Source organism: Eucyclogobius newberryi, unplaced genomic scaffold, assembly GCF_026437365.1.
Source record: "Eucyclogobius newberryi isolate DKJ021-1_F unplaced genomic scaffold, fEucNew1.0.hap1 SCAF_12, whole genome shotgun sequence".
Lineage (NCBI taxonomy): Eukaryota > Metazoa > Chordata > Actinopteri > Gobiiformes > Gobiidae > Eucyclogobius > Eucyclogobius newberryi.
The window spans coordinates 26,078,617-26,101,699 of NW_027315746.1; the positions used below are offsets into that span (position 1 = coordinate 26,078,617).

The 23,083-nt window shown below is 40.4% G+C and overlaps 1 protein-coding gene across 1 annotated transcript; it reads right to left on the reverse strand.

Annotated features, from left to right (window-relative positions):
* Window positions 1-1,145: 1,145 nt before the first annotated feature.
* On the reverse strand, window positions 1,146-22,456 carry wnt3a (wingless-type MMTV integration site family, member 3A). Its single transcript, XM_072441705.1, has 4 exons — window positions 22,356-22,456; window positions 12,254-12,495; window positions 2,618-2,883; window positions 1,146-1,917 (listed from the first exon to the last, which is right to left on the reverse strand). Exons 1-4 carry the CDS (start codon window positions 22,448-22,450, stop codon window positions 1,438-1,440), a joined length of 1,083 nt encoding a protein of 360 aa, XP_072297806.1. The 5' UTR covers window positions 22,451-22,456; the 3' UTR covers window positions 1,146-1,437.
* Window positions 22,457-23,083: the final 627 nt, after the last annotated feature.

Sequence of the window (23,083 nt, forward strand, 5' to 3'; positions counted from 1 at the left end):
ACCATTTTTTTAAACATTTTGTCTCAGTAGTTTATCACCTCCAAACAATAAATAATATTGCATTTGAAATAAGGGAGGACAGTAGAAATCACTAAGTTTGACAAAACCAACTACACAAAACAAAAAAATGAAATAGGCCTACATTGTTAAACTGAATATTAAAAACACAATTAGTCACAACTTCACATTTTGTTCAACTATAAAAATAGATGTCTTTCACAGAAAGAATCAATATACAAATATACAAAGACATGCTGGGTATAAAACCTAGACGCACATATGCAAACACTTTAGCAGCATTAAGGACACAGAGCTGAGTGATGCTGCTGGTTTAGTTCAGGGAACAACACAATCATCTCCCACAGGTTTTGGTCACGTTTTACTGCATTTCAGAGCTTATGTTACAGACTAGCTTGTTAGTTGTTGTACAGGAAGAAGAGTCAAACAGACAAGAAAAAGGAAATGTGTTCTTATAAGTCACCGGTGGCAAAGCTAATACTGTCAAAAACACTCTGATCATGCTTCAGAATACTCATCGGGACAAGTGCTGACCTTTAGTGGATTCATTGACAGTTTTTCTGGACAATCTCCACAGATCTCATCTTTGGTCAAAACTTTTTTTCTATTCAATACATTTAGGGTAGTAGAAGCCTCCGTGTTTTCATTTTGATAGGTTGACATTTCAGGAAGATTTGCTAAATGGTGTTTTCATTTGTTGATAGGCTCAAGACGTTAACTTGTTAGCTTAGAGAGCATGTAAACAGTGTCACAACTACATTCACTCAAGTGCAAGTGCATTCTTACCCATACATCCTCGGCATACTCATCCACTTCAGAGTATTTATATTTAGTCCATACTACGGTGAATATCTAAGCGGTGGAGAATAACTGTTCATGGATTTACTGAATTTAAATAACACAAAACAAAGCATGACAACGCATGATCGGTGAGACAGAATGTGCCAGACCCACTTTAGTGTCCTAAGTGAACAGGTCCGACTTGCCAGGCTATGCACAGAAAAAGAATGCATGCTGTGTGTTCTGTGAGAGGTTGGACACGTAACATGAAGGAGTTAGCAGTGCAGCACAACGTTGTAACTATAGATGAAATATATATATATATATATATATATATATATATATATATATATATATAAGGCTTCACCAATATGGTGTTTGTCTTTCAGTCTACCACAGTCTTCTCCTACGTCAATACATAAAACGTTTTACTGGTTCTGGCTCGTCTATCACAATAACCAGTAACTTTTCCAGCAGATTAAGGCAGGGTGACTTCTTTCAGCTTCAAAGCAGGAGGAGACAAAGCACTCGTGTCTGCCGCTGATTCACAGACATCCCCGACAGGTTTACAGTCTCCGTGCCTTCTGCCCACTGGTCTCTGACATTTTGGTGAATACAAAGCACAAGTGGCGACGTGTCTTATTTGCAAGTGTGCACGTCGTACACCCGGGTGCACTCCTGACAGCTGACGTAGCAACACCAGTGGAAAATACAGTGGCACTTCTCTTTGCGCTTCTCAGTCCGCGTGTTGTGGCCTCTACCGCAGCAGAGGAGATCGCAGCCGTCGATGCCGTGGGACGTGAGGTTGCAGACCCGGTCACGTGTCCCGAACGAGCCCGTGTGTGGGTTGGGGTCGCAGAAGTTGGGCGAGTTTTCGTAGTAGACCAGGTCGCGTTCCGTCGGGGGTTTGAAGTAGTTGTACTTGGGTCTGAGGGTCTCCACCCAACCACGCGACTCGCGGTGTTTCTCGACCACCATCTCCGAGGCGCTGTCATACTTGTCCTTCATGTAGTCCCCGATCACCCGGAAGTCGGGCTGAGACCACCAGCAGGTTTTGACCTCGCAGCTGCCCGACAGACCGTGGCACTTGCACTTCAGGAACATGTTGTCGTTCACGGACTGAAGGAAAAGAAGACATTGTTTTATTCAGTTTATTAGTTTACTTTATTAGTTGCTGTTATTTTAATTCACTTTTGTACTTAAGTGTGTCTTATAATAATTAATACTTGGGCGAGGACTGGCAATTAATCAAAAGATCGACAGATTGAGGCTTGTGAAGTCGTCAATTATTTGGGAGAGGTTTTTGAATCGAGAGGTCAGACTTTGGAGGAAGTAGTTTTAATATTATATGTGTTAAATGGCACAGATTTAAAGTCTGTATAGTTTATGTTCACAAAATCATTATTGTCAATCATTTTCACTTAGTTGGTCTACAGCACTTGTTAACCTCGATGGTTATGGAACCTAACAGTCCCGTTGTGGTTCCAGAAGTACATTTTAGAGATCACAACGGAGCCTAAGCTGTTATGTGGGTTTACTTGGATTCCAACTAAAACCTAAAATTCTGCTAAATATTTCAGCAATTTAGTGGTTTATAAAGTTTCAGAAACAGAAACAGGTTTTTTGCTCATTAGTTACCACATAACTAATTCCAAAGCAGTTCTATGCATTTGTTACAACATAATCAAGAGGTGTGGGACAGACAGATGTTTGATTCATGAAACAGTGTGATATTTGGGGCTAACTATTGGGTAACATTTTCTGACCTCTGCAGTTGTAAAAGTTGAAACAGTTAAACAAGATCACCACCAAAACGTACCACTCTCCCCGCCTCATTGTTGTGCCGGTTCATGGCTGACCGTGCGTCCGGCCGGTTCTCCCTGGCGTCGGCAAACTCCCGGGACACCATGCTGCCGAACTCCACGTCCTCGCTGCAGCCGCCCCACTTCCAGCCCTCTCCGGGGGGGCCTTTGTGCCTCGTGTCACACCCGCAGATGGTGGCTGATCCGTCCGCACAGGCCCGGGTCACGGCAAACGCCACACCCGCCGAGGCGATGGCGTGGACGAAGGAGGACTCGCGAGTAGCTGCAAGCACACAGGAGAGACGGAAATGTAGATTTATTTTAACTTATTTAAGCTATATAACCTTTCAAAAAACTTACAGATAACAGGATATGGTCGAGAGAAAAATCATTTGCGGACAAAAACATAAAAAGTAAAAAGATAAAGTCACTTGTGAGACTTACAAGGTCAAAATGCTACTGATAACGGTGATATCTTTTGGATGTTTATGGCTTATTTATGGAGGCCTTTTATTCATTATCATAGTTTCTTCTATTTTACGTTATTATTTATTGGTTTATGTTGCACAATATCATCAAAGTTTGGTGAATTGTGTGGACAATGGCAATAAATATTTATCTGATTATGATTTCTGATTGTTGTTGTCTATCATTAAAATATTACAGCTGAAGTGGATTATTCTTCAAAAAAAATGTTGTACACAAGTATCAAAATGTTCTTTTTCCCTGTCCAAGCACAGAGATAAAGTAGTAAATGCCTTGACACCCAACAATAAGTTTGTGGTTTAATCAAGGACAAATACATAAACGGATATACATTACATTGTTAGTTTTCTACATTAAACTCTCTATGATCATTCTTGACAAAAGTTTTGACATAACTACAACTAAAAAAGTATTCAGTGACCCATATTATGCTAACTCCCAACAACAATTAGACTATTCAGTGTCTTTGCTTGTAACCATGATTGATTTGTCGCTTGGTCAATGCCCACGTCTATGAAAGGCTCCCTCAAACTGAGCCGTCAAGTGTCTAACTCGTGTCTATAATCGTCTGCGGTGTTGAGATCATGAAGGCGGAGGTGTAGCCCAGACTTCAATGGCCTTGTGTCTGAATTAGGCCAACAGCGGCAGGACCACGGTTTGTCTGTCTGACATAGCAAAGGAATGACTCACAAGGATCAGGATCCTCTACCGAGATGAGAGGAAGAAACCCAAATGACAGGCCTATCATTAGAAGACTCAATCAAGCCTTTAGAACATTTCGGAAGCAGCCTTGCACAAGTCGTGGCTCCAATGAGAGTAGTATACAAACTGAGAGACCTAACCCTAAAACACCTGGCTAGCTCAGTGTTAGCAGGACAAATTAACTGAAGGTGCAAAGATGATACCTTTCCATTAAGTGTCATTATTTAACGCACCTGAAATGAGGGTGCAAACAAGATAATCCACCCTTTTGAGTGTTTTTTACTACTCCATTACTATTTCCTGTCCATAAATACTGACAGATCATGCAGTGGAAAGCAATATTGCTAACAATATTTACAGATGAGGTGAATATTTCCCTATATTACTAAAAGGAAGGTGTTTGTTTCTCAATTCTGATAATGCTAACTCAATGCTATTTTTGAGGTATTTTAATATTATATATTCTACAAATATTATTATTATTTGATAGAGTATGGTTTTAATAAAAGTTAGCATTAGCTTTGAGACAGGGTGAGCTAGCCACTGCGCTGCTATGCACAGAACCTGTTGCTTTAGCATAAAGTCATAAGATTCTGCAGTGTCTGTTGTAAATCTCACCAATTACATGGGACTTTGAGGTAAAATAACTGTTTTTCAATCACACATTTTACGTTTGGTAGTTGATGGGGCAGTCACAAGTTTAATATAACAAATGTGTGGACTCAAACAATAATCAGATGTTGCTGTTTGGATATTTATTTAAAAAATGGCCTCAGCTCTAAGTCCTTCCCCGTCATCAGAGACTTTGACATCAAGTCTTATAGCGTGAAAACCAGCTCTATATGTTCAGTGCATCAAACCTGTCAAAAGTCAGTGCTTACGTTACGGCTTGGCTTAAAATAGACGCCTATGCAAACATGGAGAGCGCCTGTCTATATTTATATCTGCAGAACAAGAACAACACAGGAGGGGGAAATAGCAGTGCATAAAGCTAGGGGTATGAGCTCCGCCCTTACAGCAGGTTCCAACCAGTTCAGAGACAAAAGGGCATTAGAAACAATGATGCAAGAGAAAAGGTCTGCTGGCATCTTCTACCACCCAGGCCCTGAGAGCACGAGAGGGTTACCTGCAGTCAAACTCAGGCCGTGTGTGGGGTGTTTGATCGGGAAAAGAGACCTTGGCTGAAGCATTTTTGAAGAAACATGTCAAGAATTTGTTGTTTTTTCAAACCTCTAGTAGAAAAAAGTCTTTGTCCAAAACCTTTGACTGATAAACAAAGTAAATGAAGCTGAAAGGTAAATTTAACCAGGAGGAATGGTTGTTTCTTTCTGTTTCAGCACGTAAAATTTAATGCACTCTCTTCACCCTAAGTTATTTACTGGGGATATATTAAGTAAAATTGACTTTATGAGTTTATAACACTGATCCCTCACCATTTATTTACTCACAGTATGTGGATTCAGGTATATTTCAGTAATCCTGTATTGTTTTGCATTTGAGATTTGAGTGATCATAGGTCACAGAGTTCTAAAATGTCACATAGCCACTTTTCAAAACTAAATGAAAATCTGCTACTTGCCATGGTGAAATACCTCTCTAGACAGGGCTTATCATAAGTTAATGTTAAGTTAACTGTTTATATTATAAAGCTGTTTTAGATCAATATTGGAGTTCAATGGACAAAATGTAAAATCACAATCTACATGTGTAATAGTTTGATATTGAATACCAGGAAAAAAGTATAATATGTGATATAAACCCTCTAGTCTCCAGTGCATTGCTACAAACCAAAGGGGTGTAAAGGTGGAGGGCCTACATTTCAAAATTACTCACACCTTAAGACTCACACAGTTAAACTTTATTTTCCTAAGAATTGAATACAAAAAATTGTGCTTGAATGCAAGAAGTAAGCTAATCGCACAACTCTGGAAAAGCAATTTGACTGTTAAAACAAGAGAGAAAAAAACAAGGTCCAGTCATTAAAGAATAAATATCATGCTTTTTTGTCATATTTTGTACTACAATATACATAGATCATTATTTTAAAGTATGTTCACTGTATGGTGACAAACTGACTTCCTGTTCAAAACTGGCATTTCACCTTAGCAAACAGATGATCAATTATGTTTTTTCTTGTTGAAAAATGACTACATGATGCGCCGACAATTAAAGACTGGACCAACATCATAACTAACATTAAAATTGACTGACATTGGACTAAATTGGTTATTTTGGACTTAAATTCATGTTTTAAATTTTAGGAGGAAAAAATTGCTAAATGACATTTTAAAACTCTAAATATTGAATAATTGCAACTACGTACAGGGATGTGAGCGGGGATAGGCGGTAGGTGAAAACTGAAAATGCCTGAACACTCAAGCCTCAAATGCAGGACAATACTTTGAAATACAACTATGAGTTAGCTAATGATGCAGGAACACTGTTAAAACCTCATAATGTGTCCCCTTTACACTTACAGACCAAACCAATTGAAAGTAGAAGTGTGAATACTGTGAATAACTTCTGACAAACAACTTTGCTTAAATCTCCTGTAGCACAAATTCCAACAAATTCCCCGGCTTCCCGTATGCCCCACTGCGTGGCTGAATAGCTGCAGGGCCATGGCATGCTAATAGCAGTGAGAGGACTTACTTCACCTTGGAACACCAGCCCGAGGATTAGCATCACATCTTTTCTTGCTTTTATGACCCATTTATGAGCTTTCCAGACACTTTTCCTACGACGGGGCTAAACTCTGCCAGACCCTATCAGCCTAAAGTGGTCCCTGCGACCTGCTGGGGGGCTCAATCCCCTATTGTGCTGCCACTGTCACGCTGCGTTAGCCCCACAATGGCTCCAGATATTTTATATGAAATTTGCCCTGGTTGGTGATTAGTGGGGACCAAGTTAAGTCATAGCAACACAGAACTATGCACTAGCCGGACCGCGCTTGTCTGCAGACGGGGGGAAATCCCTATTCAAATGGTTTAATAAAACAATCTAAAGGGCGTGTGAATGGGGAAGAGCACTTTTTCTTTCACTTAATCTCATGGTTGCGAAGATATTGTGCTCGGAGCGGCGCCCAGTGGGGAGTAGGGCTAAGGTCCCCCCATCAAGCCCATTTACCACAGGCCTTCTTTCTCTGGGGCCGCAGTTAATGATAGCCTCCCCCAGTACGGACACCCATGCGTCTCCAGAAGGGCTCGGGGCGGCCCGGCTCATCCTCAGCAGTTACACTTTCTCATCCTCCGGTCGTAGGTCGCAGCCTACAGAGCCTGACCTCTGCCGTGTTAGTGTCTGAGGTGTCGCAGTACGTATCACAACACGAGGGAGCTACAGCTCAGACTTATGTTTCTCTAGTTGGTTTGCAGCACAGAAAATGCACACACAAGTACAAAATCTACCAGAAAAGCAAAAACAAAAGGAAAAATGAAACTGAATAAAATAAAACAAACAAACAAACAAAAAAACTAACTAACTAACTAACTAACTAACTAACTACAGATTCTAAACTACCATAATCACTGCTATTTATACTATTGTATACTATTACCGTACTTAGAGATTTTGGGTTGTCAAAAGTATAAAAACCCAAATACAAATCAATAAGAAACCTAGTAACAAAATATACTCAAAGATATTATGTATAAAGGGCCAAATTGACTTTTCCTGAATGGTTTTATTTTAGAATGGCTTGCTCAATATCAAAACCAGTTTAAGACCAAATGATAAAATCAAAACATGCTATTATTTTAAGTTGAAAATGACTCTATTCTATAGTCCAAACATTTGTAACCCAAACACCTAAGCAATATTCTCGATATCAAAATTGAGTTTGACATTGTTAGTGTCGTGACAACACTTTTTTTCTTCAAACAAGACAGTTGTAAACAAGCGTTAGCTCATTTACTGCCCACTGTTTGAGTGGAAAAGTGAAATTTTATTTGGAAAAGAAGACAGACTTTAAAGGATGGGCAAATAGATTTGGGCTGTTTAGTTGATAACATTTACATGCAAAAGTGAGAAAAGTGAAGGGTGAGCACCTATCCTACTGAGCTAACCTCTCATAACTGGCAAAAATGCTGAATGGAGTAAATACTCTCACGTCACCGATCAATTCATGACACAAATTAGTGCTCTATGTTGTGATGATGATTTCTAACTACCGACTAATCATTAGAAACGTGAACAGAGCCTTAGCTACAAACAAAGTCTCTAAAATATAGTTTTTAATTCACTTGTTGAAACATGGCGCTGCTGTTGCTTCACTTCTCCTCTGCTCATGTGCAGTAAGCAGAACATCCAAGATTCCGGGTTATCCAGTGTGGTTTGAGACTGTGTGGTCCTCAGAGCGCATGCGCAGACCTCCAAAAGAAGCTGCTGTCAGCTCTGGTTGTAAAAGCTCATGTTAGAGAGCGGAGCATGAGAAGAAGAACCAAGCTTTCCACGCAGTATTGCTCAGTGGCCTGTAGAGGCCGCTAACAGACACCGTGACTTACAGCCAAGCTTCAGCAGCAGAAGTGAGGGGAAAACTGGTTTATTTGGATATATTTGGACCAATTTAAATATAGCTGTGACAGACGGTAATATTAGATTTTCTGGTCAATCTAGGCTTACCTTGATAGCCCTGACTGCTCGCCACTGGTAACACAGGGTAGTACAGGGGGTCAACAACCGCCTTCCAAGTAGCAACTCAAAGGATTTAGCAGTTATATCATGTCTGTATACCCTTGATGACAAACTTTGTGCACTTATAAATGTATACTAGTTCTAACTATACCCCATCTAAGACTTGTCATCACTGTTATTGGCTTAGTTTCTAGCGACCGCTTAAAGCTCTCTGCCATTTACTTACAGTAAAAGCAGCTCTCGGTATGTAAAGCAGACTCCTGCATTACAATGATTGCAACTACCTCAAATGGGCCTCAAAGATTTTGTATTTTAATTTTTGGCCCAAGAAGATCTTGATCAGGATCATTTGAGTTTATTAATTTATCTTCTCTGTTCGAAATGCCATACTTGAAGGTGTGTGGAAAATATGAAATCCTGACGTTAATGATTTATGGCAGCACTTCCCAGAGGGCATATAAACTAGTCCAAACTGAATGGATTTGGCCTGGCCCCACACATGAGGTCACTGGGGCTTCCTTCAACATTAAATTATTTTTTACATGTAATGGTTTGTGTAGGGAAGAACAGGCCTGTACCTGTGCGGCTGTAACACCTGTAAAAGTGTGACCGTCTCCTTTACCTGGGCCACGCTCCCCTCACTAATTCTATCATATGACTCATAAAGTTGGGCCTGATTATAGCCGTATCGTCGGTAGGTGTTCAGTAAATACCTCAAATGCTGAAGCCGCGCCGGGATTGGCTAGTGGGTCGAGAACACCTGCGCAGCTTTCTATCGCCTTTCATCACGGGCAGATTCCAGCGGTGCATGTTTTGACACTTTGGTTAATGTAAATTAATGAGTGCTGACGCAGACGTAGCCTAAAGGCAGGGCCAGTGTTGAGAGTACAGATAGCAGAGCATGTGAGCGGAGCACTGCAGAGGAGAGGGACTCTTTACAGGGAACTCCATGTGCAGAAACTTTAGTCACCTACATACTTTTGGTTAATCAGGTTTTTAAGAATAGGTTTATTGTTAAGCAGATATTGTTGCATATTTTCAGCTTGATTCATACCTAAACCATCTTGGAGTAAACTACAGCCCTTTCTTAAGCAAACATGAACTGTTAGCTTTGTTTTTGAGTATACTGGTACTGTTATGTATAGACTCTGTGGTTCATTGGCTGAGTGGCAGGCGCTTCACATGTCACATGGTCACCCGTTTGACTCCTGGGCCTTTCTGTTTGCATGTTCTCCCTGTGTCTTTGTGGGTTTCCACCAGGCGCTCCAATTTCCCCCATCAACCCAGCACATGCACAGTAGGTCAAAGCCTGGCTCGAGATCTGGAGACGGTTCCCCAAGCGCTCACTGAAAGATGGGTCAAATGCAGACAATTAATTCCTCTCTCTTGACGGGCTATAAACTTAAATTGGCATGGATTGGAAACTTAATTTCTGAGAAGAAAAGTAATGGCTATAAATGTATCAGCGATGTCTTTTATGCTCCCAAAATATCTTCCAAACAATTCTGAGATTACAGAAGCAATGACTTGTCTGTTCACGTTCATCTTTGAAACGACAGAATTGGACTATTTAGCACTTGTAACCATCATTGCCATGTCATTGTGTATCTGCACAGACACAAACTTGATGAAGTATAGAAGTCCTAGTCAATAAAAAGGCTATCTATTGCACTAAGTCTTTAAGTCAATAAAGCTGCTTTCTCATCCTTTTGCCCCGACCTTAAAAGACAGGAAGAATCCTACACAGGGCTCAGACAAACAGACACCAGCGAGGACAATAGCGCAGTAGCACGGACAAACCCCTGGCATCAATCAAACCCAATGAAATGGGAACCTCTGGGACTAAGCCCTATCAAAGACCCATGAGCCCCCAGTCACTTCTGCACAGCCCGGGACAAAGGCACTTAATCCAGCCACTTCGACCTCTCACATTATTAAGGGCCTGAGTGACCTTAATCCAATCAAAATGATTTACTAAAGCCCGGTAGCAGCCTCCCCTTTCCCCTCACTAACCCGCGATTTAGGGATGTGCTGGCATTTTGCACCACAATGGGGCTTTAAAGTGAGAACCCCTATCGTTAGCCACCTACTTGAGTTTAAAGCACCTCGACGAACTGAGTTTATTAAAAGCAATTGGCCTGCCTAACCTCCGCCCCCTGCGTACATGCACAAGGCTGGGGCGCTCACTGCATTGTCAGAGGGGAACAAATACACCACCCAAAAGTCTATGTTTTGTAATTTATAGTCTCAAACCAACAACAAAACAATCGTGTTTATTTCAATTAGACCAATCAATAAATCAAAAGGCAAACAACTTTCTTGCTCTCACCATGGAACTAAATGTGCCTGTGTGTTAATGTATTATATGTTCATAAGCGTTTTATCGTAAAACTGCAATTTTTGTCTTTTGGTCGATTGAGCATTGTACGGTGGGGATTTCTACACTGGTGAGCCCATGATTACAGTCAAATTACCATAAGGCTACACCGTAATACATCATCTAGGAATTGAATGGGAAAAATGGGTTGCCACAAACACTGTAAAGTCTGCCGTAATGCGCCTCAGATGAACGTACGGCCAAAGAATCACAGGGGATTCCCTCCTAAAGAAAACTCTGACAAGACCCGACTCACTCTCTCCTCTTAATTGTGTACATTATTTCTCTGCTCCGCGCTCGCTCAACCCAAAGTCTATTTAAACAAGGATTTGAATGAGCAAAATGAATGATGCTTGCGGGGAGTGCAGCTTTTCAAATGCAAATTCAAGACATGGGGAATATTGTGTGATGTTAATAGACGCGAGCATTTTTCTGTGGTTTTATGAAGGCTGTTAGGGCCAAGAATTTAAATATGTCCTATTGCTTTGTGTATTTACGTAAGGCTTTAAGTATTTAAAGAGGCACAATGTAACTTTTCTCATGTTAGTGCTTTGCCTGGAATGTTCTGTAGTAGTTGCACCAGAACAAGTTACAGGTCAGATCTGTTGAGAATGTTTTTCATGGCATAGCTGTGTTTAAATCTATGAAAGATAGATACGTTCAATGCTATACTGTGGAACATTCAGCAAAACAATAACTTCTGGGTACAAGCTCTCGTGGTGGGCACGCACTATGTCCTCTATAAGAAAAATATAGTCAGTGACAGATAAGGCAGGTGGTGGACCCTCCACCAGAAAAGTTACATAGTGCACCCTAAAGGAGTTAAGAGGCAGTGCAAACATTGTTTCCCCAGTGTAGTTGAGCAAAATCAGTTTTGTCCCAGTACAGCTTTTTTGTAAAGGCAGCTCTTTGGGTCAAAATGAGACGGCTGTGTACTGTCTGCCTCTAATTATACACCGTTCTATTCCCCTGAAAAGCAGGAAGTACGCTGTTAGCATGCTAGTTGTTGTTAGCTTTAACGTTATGGCAAAACTTGCTCTTGCCACTAAAAGTTGTGAAAAGTGCTTACAATTATATGTAAGAATAATACTTGAAAAGGGACCACTGCAAACAGTTTACATTTTTAAGACAGTAAACATCAGGTACAGCATTTTAAAAATACCTAGAAACTTCTGAACAAATCGTTACAAAAATAAAACATTGTTGTAATTTTGAGTTTTTTTTTTGAGGGACTGTTGAAATTGCTTAGCTTTCTTTGAATTGGGGCAGAAATGTTGTAAATCTATAAAAAAAATATGATGAATATGGTGTTATATGATCTGCTCGGATAGTGGCAGAGCTAAGGACAAACACATGACGACGGGCCTTTCTTGCCATCTCTATTAGTCATATGTAAAAAACCAAAAAGAAACATAAAAAAGTGTTTATTGAAGAGTTAATCCACATCCATCCTCCTCACCCTTGTCCAGCACAGGTCCAAAGATGGCCAGGTTGTTGGTGACTGTGGTGCAGTTCCAGCGTCGGCCTCTGAATTGGTGTTGACACTCCTGGATGCCGATCTTCACGCCCTCCGCCACACTGGGCATGATCTCCACGTAGTTCCGGCAGAAGCGCAGCTGTTTGGGCACCAGGCCGGGGATACTGCCACACAGGATGGGTTGGGTGCCCAGCGACGAATACTGGTGACCCACTGCTAGTGACCTACAAGAACCAGGGGAACAAAACAGCTAACATCAGACTACACAGCATTGCATTTCTTTTGTATACTCTCACACTTCTAACTGGGGTTGTCACAGCAAGGATTTGGTCTCTATTTTTATTAGAGATTGAGACCGATATGGGTTTTTTTCACAGCCGATGAAAGCGTTTCTCTATCTCAAAGCACCCAGAGAAACCGATGGCCGATAAGCTCTGCCGATAATTTTTGTGTTGATACGTAGGGCCGATTTTTATAATTTCTCCAGAACTATGTGATTAAAATTTCCTACAAACTCATCCACAGCCTTATTTTGCCACAAATGTATAAGAAAGCAGTATAGTCCTGTTCTGTGGTGTTCCCTCTTCGCACTAAAAAGCTTTGTGTATTTCAGCAGTAGGGCGGGGTATTGCCGAGTACCTCACGATACGAATCCCGATACTTGGAACATGATACGATACATGCCCTGATTCATGGATAGCCCTTAAAACTTGTGTTAAAAGTTGACTAGAATTATGTTTTGATTAAGTAGAACATCAAAATGCATTTGAATTTCATGTTCACAATGTCCTGAATATCAGAATACAACAGAATACAACTGTCCTATGATGAAGTCACATGTTCAGCTCCTCAGATTCAACCTTGATGCAGCAGGCTGTAGGTTCAGAAGTGTAGGATATTGCAATTTATAATGGCTTTATGTTGTTTAAAAGTATCACGATACGCATCTCTGTATCGATACACGTATTGCCAAGAAGTCCGTCACGATATATCGCGATGTCGATATATTGAGCACAGCCCTAATAGCCAAAATAAAATATCGACCTGTGTTGGAGAATTCTGGCTGATCAATTTTATATTCCTTCATAAAATTAAGAACTGACCTCCTGAATTAAGACCGTCTATAATTTGAAGGATCTGGAAAATCTGGATTTTCTTCTTCCATCCTCTGTAATCATTTGAAAGTATAATACATTGCATCTAGAACCAAATTAGCAGTGCCTTTGAATCTGCAGAGGAATACCCATTTCCGTCTGTGTAATTTGACGTCTGTGTTGTTTGTTTATTGGCGGTATCACATCACTATTTGCGGTCCTTGCCTGATCCCTTCACCTGGCCTTTGTGTCTAGTGAAATTGCAGCCTGCCACTTCAGGAGCAACCCATGTTTGGTGGAGATGAAAGTCCACGCTCCATCCAGAGGTCTTCATAGACTTTAAGCTGACAACTGCAAAGCTACACCTTGTTATTAACTGTCCATACCCTCCAACATGCCGTCAGCTTAGGCTAATGAGAGTCTAAACCCTGCATTGAAACCTCTCAGTGTATTAGCGATATAGCACACACGCCAAAGCCCTTTCTTCTCTTTGAGGCTCCAACAAGTGCAAACTTGGTTTCCCGATTACATCTGTGTGTCTTGCGCCTTTTATTGCGTTCTCTGCTCTCTCGATTAAGTTTGCCGGTATGCACTGACATTGTATCACTGCATGCACAAGTTTTGAAACGCTGCAATTATAAATGGCACTTGTCAGCGGGATGTCAGCCTTATATTTATTAGTGGGCTGACTTGGACGCTACTCTGAGCTTTTTATTAAAGGATAATATCAGAGCTGAAGCATTGAACTTGTGACCTGACGTGCGCCTATTAATTAAACGTTGCCAAAAATAATATAAGCCGACTTGGTTGTGTCAGGAGTGCGCAAAATGGTTTAAAAGCGTAGTAGTTCCTATTATCATTGGCAGAGCAGGGTACAGAAGGTACAAAGTAGCTTGTTGGCAATGTAGAGTTTTGGTGGTGATCATGTGACCCATCTTCTCATAGCTGGTTACAATCTCTTGCACTGGTTTGACTAACTTTACTCAGAGCTCAATTAAGGAATCTGTGAGGGTTTTATCAGTAGAGGAACACAATATTTCAATGTTTATGTGGATAAAAGCGCTGTAATTAAAATATTGATTATAACTCATGTACGAATTGATTTTACCACAAAGTCATCCACATGCTTTCAGGCAAGAACGTGATTGAACCAGTCTTTCAGATCAAAATCTATTGTAGTCAGTAACTTTATGGCGTGATCAGTATCTGTTCATTTCTGTTTGGTAATAAGCCACGGGCACACAAAGAAATCCAATTAAAAAGTGACAGAAAAAAGATCAATACATCAATACTGGCTGAAGTATCGAAGTATTGATTCCCATGACAAAATATTGACAGTTTTCTCCAAAAATGTCTGTTTTTAATTAAAAAAAGAATAAAAAGAAAATCACAAAATACATTATTTACATTTTAGATTCTCTGGACAAGTAGGCGGAGTGAAACTAGTGATAGCCAATACGCTAAGGACATTTTCTATTTGTATCAATACTTAATTACTAATATACTACTAAGTATATTAATACAAATAATAAAATCACTCAAACTGTTTTGTGATCGGGATTTGAACCTGACAAATAAAAAGTACAAACAGGGATATTTTAGAAAGAAATTACGCCATTCATTTTAGAAGTTATTTAGTTAAGTCAAATTGATAAGTTCCTCAAAAACAAAAAAGTGGAGCAAGATTTGACATCCATTAAAACGGTTCTAATCGAGTGAATAGCACCTAAGTTTAGCTCCATGTGTCGTCAGTTCAATTTCGGCTCCGACAACTCGCTTGCTAAATGTCCTTCCCTCTCTCATCCCCATTTCATGCTACATTGACCTATATAAAGCTGAAAAATCTTTAAAAAACAACAACAAGAAAAAACTGCAAAACTGTTGCAGGTTTGAAGTCCCATTGCCTGAGTGGAACAGGTGTGCACTTGCTCAGTCGCTAGCTAACATTTCTCTGTGTATTGACCCATTCAGTGTTGTGCGGCGGCTAATTGCTGATCACAACAAGATTACCTGGGCTCTGACACTGGCCCGGGGCTGTCCTCCTCAGACGTATGACCTTTTAGCCGGTCCATTCATGCATACTGACCTTGAATACCGCAATTATTACATTTTAATGCTTTGTGTTAAGGTGTGCGTAAGACATCAGCTGACCTGCTAATTGAACCGTACTGTAGAAAGACGTGACGCAGATTTTTAATGGAATTTATCGGCCGACTTCTGCAAGACCAGACCGTTTTGAGTTAATCATGAACGCCGAGCACAGAAAGCAAGTGACAGCAAGTTGGCCAAGACTTCAGAGGAAATGGCGTTCGTCTGCATTTTGTCTGCGTTGTCCATCAGTAAACAGGGGCTCTGATGTTTTAGGGTGACCTCCGCTTGGCCCTTGTCATTCTATGGCCTCAGGCACTTTGGGCCTGCAACAGGTTTGAGGATTGTACCAAAGTTTAGAGCAATGATTAGGAGGGGAACATATTTTACAAGTGTTTACTGGAAACTAAAGACGGTGAAAACTAGCGCCGCAGGTCAACTTTTTTTTTACATATTCCTAGCTTGTTGTCTGTCTTGTGTTGCCCTTAAAAAGAACAGGTTCTCTTGACACGTTGCCTGTGTTTTTTCTTCACGATTCATATTACTGTTAATGGCATCTTACATAGCATATTCTGTCAGAATAATAAATCAGTCGAAGCTGGGTCCGTCGTTAAAGATACAAAGCGCCACATCAGGTGGAGGCGTCGACGAGAGTCGTCGTAAAAGATACATACGCTCAGCACAGATGTCTGCAGTTTGTAGATAGCGCGTTGATATGGGAAAGAATCAATCTAAAAGTGATGTGTCCATCCAGGAGACACCTGTCATTTTGGCAATGTCAAATAAATATGGGAAAGAGTGTCTGTAATGCTATGTGTATGGTCTGTCATTTCTTTGTGATTTTAATGCATTTTTCTTATTGTGTGAAACACTTTGAATTGCCTTGTGTATGAAATGTGCTCTACAAATAAACTTGCCTTGCCTTGAGTGTACTTTAAATTCTGTGGAGACATAGTCTTAGGAGAAGTAGACGGTTGCAGTTCAGTGCCCTGTAAACCTTTCCAGATCTGATCCTGATCGGGTTTAAAGACAGTTGGAGGATTAGTCTACAGCGCATGTTTTAGATTGATGGAAAAAATTAGAAACACTCAAGTGGACATGCAGCTCCTGGCGGCGCAGTGGCTGCTCCTGGGTTCAATTCCCAGGCGACCACAGCCTTTCCTTTTTCTTGTTTCTTGTTTTTTTTAGTTTTTTTTCCCGTAGGCTTTATTGGTCAGAACAGTGGAGCATGAAATGGGGATGAGACTGCAGGGAAGAACATAACCGGATTCAAATTTACAACGCTGCGGCATGCGTGCTACCCACTCGACCACCGAGCGGCACCGCCAAAGCCTTACTGTGCAGAGTTTGCAGTTAAGATAAGATAAGATATTCCTTTATTGTCCCACATGGGGAAATTTCATTGGTGCAACGCAGGTAGATACAGAGGTAGATACAGAAGAACAGATCACTTATAGGAAGTCTGAAAAACACTTTCAGTAGAAGATCTCCTATAAATAAATAAAAACTCCCATAGACAAATAAATAAATACCATTGCATGTGATCCCGACAGTAATTGCACATGAATATGTGTCACGACAGCACATAGATTGCACATGAATTTCACAGTAATTGCACATGAATTCCAACAGCAATTGCACAGTTCTCTCCTCTGGTTTCTCCCATCAGCTCAAAAACATGCAAATAGGTCAAATCCACCAGCTAAGGTACTCCTGACCAAGAGATGGGTCCCCACTGCAGCGACCATTGCTCCTGACAGGCTCAATAACACTGAAGGGTGAGTCAAATGCAGAGGAAAACATGATTTAACAGGGACAATAGTGTACCTTAACCTATCATTAATAAAAATATGATTTTGTCACTCATGTTGTGAGAGCTAACCACTTTGCTACCAACAAGTGGTTCATCTTTCATTTCTCAACACTACCTAGGATCATCGTTTACACATTTAGCCATTCTTTGGTGATTAATACTGAGGGAATACACAGAAGAAACTCAGATATGCCAAAGTATTCACCCACACATAATTCCCTAGTCTAAATGAAAGCCCGTCATATGTAGAATTGAAAGTTATAATTTGTTATTCTTTAAAAGTCAATAGCCTTTTATCTCATCTGCGCATATCCTTTATTGCATTATGCGTCACCATGTCTCACTGAAACTGACTAATGGTTCTTGCTTTTCTTGTGTAACCAAATTGCAGGGCACATTCTGCACTAAATGATTTATGATGTTAGAACGATTGCATTAGCATCACTGTTGTAAAGGCAGGGCACTGACACAGCTTGTCCACTTGGAAGACACAGCAACCTTACTTTAAATACAAAACAATTATCAATATTAAAACCCAGTAATGTTATTTTGGGTGACACACTTCTCCCTCATCTCATCCTTAAGTGTATCCAGTGTAGGTTTTTAATGCATATTTCAGCAAGCCCATGCAGGGTACCTCAGAATTACCACTTTACTCTGGTGGGCCCCGAGGCCTTGGAGCTGACTTTGACATCAAGAGAGTATGTTTGGGAGAAGGAATGCGCGGCAAGCTTTCACCTCCAGGTATTTATCTTCAGAGGTGGGGCGGGGGAGAGCAGGGAGTGAGGGGGGTGGGGGCGGACTGTGTCACGGCAGGTCGGACAGAGACGGGCAGAGATGAACCTGTCCCAAAAGTCCAACATCGCATGACGGCGTGGGCAGGAAGCGAAAGAAGGAGACGAGGAAGGAAGTTCAATACCAGGTTAATTGGTTCTAAATGGGTGATTGTTTATGTCATTCGTTTTTAGGGAAGAACTACAATTTCTGGGTTTCACGTGAAATCACATGAGTCAATAAGTCTATGTGATTCTGATTTGTCCAGGAAAACTTTGAAATACTTATCGAGTATGCGCTTTTTAGTCGATTAACTGATGCAAAGGGCGGAAGTCTACCAAGAGTTTCTTAAGTCGACTTTAGCTCTACAAAAGATAAAAGTATGAATCCCAAATATTCTTATGACCACTAAAAACATGCTAATGCTAGTTTTGTTGAGCCCGTTGTGCATCAAAAACTAGATGGGGTCTGAAATAAACATGATAACAGTTATAAACATGCACAAGAAGATTTTTACTTTTACTTTGGCGACCGTAGAATACAAAAAAATAGGATTGGGCAACTTGATATTTTATTTGTCCTATGGTGTAACTGATCTTGGCAATAGATACAGTCAACATGTGAGGGAACGGCCACTAACGGACCATTCATGTTAATCTAGAAGAACTGCTCTATCTATAGTTCTATAACTACAAATGTAAATGCCGTCTTTGCTATTTATTGTGCATATATAAAACTGAAAGAAGAATAAAGTGGTTGAACGGCCCAAATTTGTACAAATATCAAGAATGCTAATGGCAGCTACGGGCTATACCGTATGTTACTGCGATGCTAGTGTCGCTCGCTGTATTTTTTATACCTACAAAGCAATCCGTTTACTTTTCTGAGGTAACGTCAGGTCAACAACTTCTATTATGACTCAGTTGTCACTTGACTTGAATTAGTTGTGCATAAAATACACATAATGCACCGGGAAATGTATTAGAAGAGCGAAAAAGGTGCGTTTCCCATTGAATCAACGTGGTGTGAGTTTCCCCCACACCCGACCGCGCCCCCTAATATGACACGTTCCAGACTGTATCTATTGTAATTAAGTAATGCCATAAGACAAGGCTATTTCAGCTAAGCGTTTGAACATTTGGTGCCTGTACGTGTCTGCGGTGCCATAATGACTGGTGCCCGCTTTTTTAACCTTGTCAACCCCAAGGCAACACTTGGCTTACAAACATTCAGAAATCAAATCTGCCATTTGAGACCTACTGGGACATGGCATTGGTTGTTACAAGCCTGTGTCTTTGTAATTCTGAATAATTGGTCCACGTTTTGGAGTTTCCATTGAATCCATTGCCAGATTGCGATTGCAGCTCATTATACTTGCTAACAGCACAAAGGTATTTTAATTCTAGAAGGTAATCTACCTTTAATATCAACAGATGTCGATCATAAATGTCAAAAGTGAGCGCTGAAAACACCAACTACACAATTTTTCTGAACAAATGATTTCAAAATCTCATTCCAGAACTCTTTAAACCAAACAATAACGATGCATGCAGGGAAATCCTTAAAGACATCTGAATATTTGACTTGGGATGAGTTGCCATGACACAAAAATACACGCAGCGCTGTGTGACGTCAGTGGTACGACAATCTGGGAGAAACGCTTCTGTTAGCTTTAGCTGTTTTAATCTAACGCAACCACACAGGAGATCAGCGGAGCCAGGTATTTATGGGGGAAGATGGGAACTGCATATTTCCTCGTGTCAGTCAGACAAGGCAGAAGTCAAGAGGTTAAAGGAGATACAGCTAAAACCTTTGGAACATTTTTGCACCTCAAGAACTTCATATGAACAGATTTAAACATGCAGTTTCAACATTACATAGGCATCTAAATCTAGAGGGTACGCAGTCAGGTTCTGTATTATCTGCCTCACTGAACACTGCAAGCAAAACTATTATCAGTATTATTATTTGATTTTTTTTGCTTTCCTACAAGATTTCACCTAGAAAAAAGCAATACTGTCCAATAAGGATTCTTTATTTACGGTACTTGCATGTTGGATCCATATATTGGACGTAAGATCTTGATTACTAATTCTAAGCCTGTTTAAATTCCCCAAAAGAATACAAAATAAACATGTTTACGCCAATTTTCCAGTAAGATCTTGTTACTCAAATCCAAAATAAGACATCCAAAATTCCCTCTGTAAATTGTTTTGTAACAAACATCTCAATAACATGAAGTTAGACATTTAAATCTAGCTCGATACATTTTCAGATATGTCCCAAATATGTGCAGTTTTGACCATTTACATATGAAAACATTATATGATGAAAAATGTGTAATGCAGTTTAAAAAAAACACAAAATTCTTACCACTGAAGAACTTTCAAATCTCTAAATAAATTGTTTTTCCCCCCCACTATTCACCGGCAGTGTCTTGCCTTAAATACAACTACAAACCATCTGCTAGTGCCATGTTGACAGAATTTTTCTTTTTTTTTCCATTTTTCAAGCAGCTAAAAAGCATATTATTTCCACTTTAATTGCACTTGTTTAGAAAAATAAAATCCCCCTCAATTGGGTGGTATGTGAATGCATGGAGCGCTGTGAGGCTGTGCTTTGGCTCAAATGAGCGGGCCACTTCTTCCCATTGCCTCAGTCCAAAGGGCCTGTGTTGAGAGGATTTCCTTCCAGCTGAGCGTGTAATTAGTTCCTCATCAGAATTAGCATTGGAGACCATTTAAGCAGAGGGCCTGTGTCTGAACAGCCAAACATGCCAACGTTTCAGCCTCCTTCAAAATAGCGTATATTCTAAACGAAATATGTCAGGACGTGAATAAAGGAGAAATGAACACATTGATGACGTAAAGTATTTTCTGTGCATTTCATCAAGAGAAGAAGCTTTCATTTATGTTCTGATGGACAAAGCATATCAAACTGAGATGATTGAGTTCAGTGAAAACTCCAGAAAACTATGGATACAAGATACTGACACTAATATGACTTGACATTTGATATACTTGATATTGAAACTCGACCACTGCTAATTTATCTATTGTAAGTGTTAGACAATCATAAAATAATATGCATACTCAATGACATTGAAATAGCTTTTGTTATCAATTTTAAACAGTTTCCTGATAGAAATGATAAATGTATATATGTCATGTCAATTAAGAATGACCGCTATTATTGCTATAAAACGAGTAAATAATAAAAATAGAGACTGTACACTCAATTATTCAAGTTTTTTTTCTCAACAAATCGAAATAAAAATATAAATGAATGTGAATTGTGTAAATTACTCACAAAGCAGTGGTCTTTCTTAATTTGATTTGATTTTGCATGTTTTTCACAATAATGAGATGAATCACAAATGAGTCCGAGTCTGGGATGCTCTTCACGATTGGCCACAGTTGACGAGATAGGTAAACAAGTATTTACCACAAATATAATTACTGAGACTATTACATTGAAATGATGGATCGGGCTCACAGCCAGCGGAGGCCTGTGGTGCCCCATGATTTGTCGAATTGATCAGTGGCTTCAGTAATGAGCAGAGTGAGTGAGTGGGCCCTCCCCTGCCTGGAGTAAACCACTGCTCCCCAAGTCTGAGCAGGTCTGGTCCTTTTCCATCTCTCTCAAAGCTGGCCTTAAATGAAGCTCAATTATGTCGAATTATGAAAGTTTTAGCCAAGACGGATACAAAAGACAGAACCTTTGCCAATGAATGTTGTCTTTGAATATATTCCAATTGACATTAAACAAGCACAACTGTGGTAGAAATCTCAGCCAAAGAAGAGGCCTTTTCTATTCATGGACTTCCACCATTTAAACTTTTACTACATTTGATTTAAAAAGACAAACACTGTGAATGTTTTCATAAAGATGCCAATAAATAAGCATTATTTCATTATACATGTTTTAATATATATGGATGATCAATCAAATCTTCTTTACTTGAGTTCAGATAGATGAGAAGAAATACGTTTGTTTTAAGTTTGGCTATTTAAAGTTTGAATGTACCACTTATGATTCAATATTTATGTTATAAAATGATGCCCACGATGCAAACTCGCACCTGCTGCACTTGTTCCAAACGTACACATTACAATCAAATCTCTCAGCAATTAATTTGACACGTTTTAAGTCATCATTTGTCCCATCAGAAGTTGTCAACAGAGAAACACACCTCTTCGTTATGCATTTTAAAACCTTCTCTGTCACAAAGTCAAAAAAAAAAAAAACCTCCGCGCTGACAATGTCAACAAACACTTCTCCAATGCAAAAAAGAAAAGAAAAAAGAATAACTTACCACCAGATGGGATAACTTGCCATGACATGCGTGAGCCCACAGAGCACCAGGAAACATCCCAACAATATCATCCTTAAAGTTTGGCGGAACAACATCTCTCTCGCACGTCTCTCCACGCGCGTCTGCGGGGCTTTCACGCGCGGGACCGTCCGGAGCGAAGTGGGACAATTACTCCTTAACCTGCGCGCACACTTTGCACACGGCCACTGACAGAGCAAATAATGCGTCCGCGAGGATCTTGGAGGGAGGTGGAAGGGGGGGGAGGCAAATATTAAAAAGTTAAAAAGCCTCTTGTCTGCGCTAAGGACCCAATCAGTGCGCGTTGCCAAAGGGTGAATTCTGACGATGCGCCGCGCGCTCTGACGCTTTGAAGCCCGGGTGCACGTCGCGTTTTAGTGCTCATTGAGAAAAAAAAAAAAAAAAAAAAAAAGAAGAAGAAGAAGAAGAAGAAGAAGAAGAAGAAGCGAGGCGTATTTAGCATGCCGTGAGTGAGTGTGATATATAATGTAGTGTAAAGACGAGAGAGGGAGGGAGGGTCCCGGGGCCTTTTAAACACGCATCAGAACCCCCTGCGGACCGCGTAGCTATAACAACCTGTCCGGATTTCACTCCCCGGCTTGAAGCTTCTAAAATGCTCAAATAAATATGTGTGAATTGCTCCCGAAGCATTATTTAGCCCCGAGCTCCTTTATCCCGGGCCCGGGTTTAGACGCGCTTCCTTACGCGCG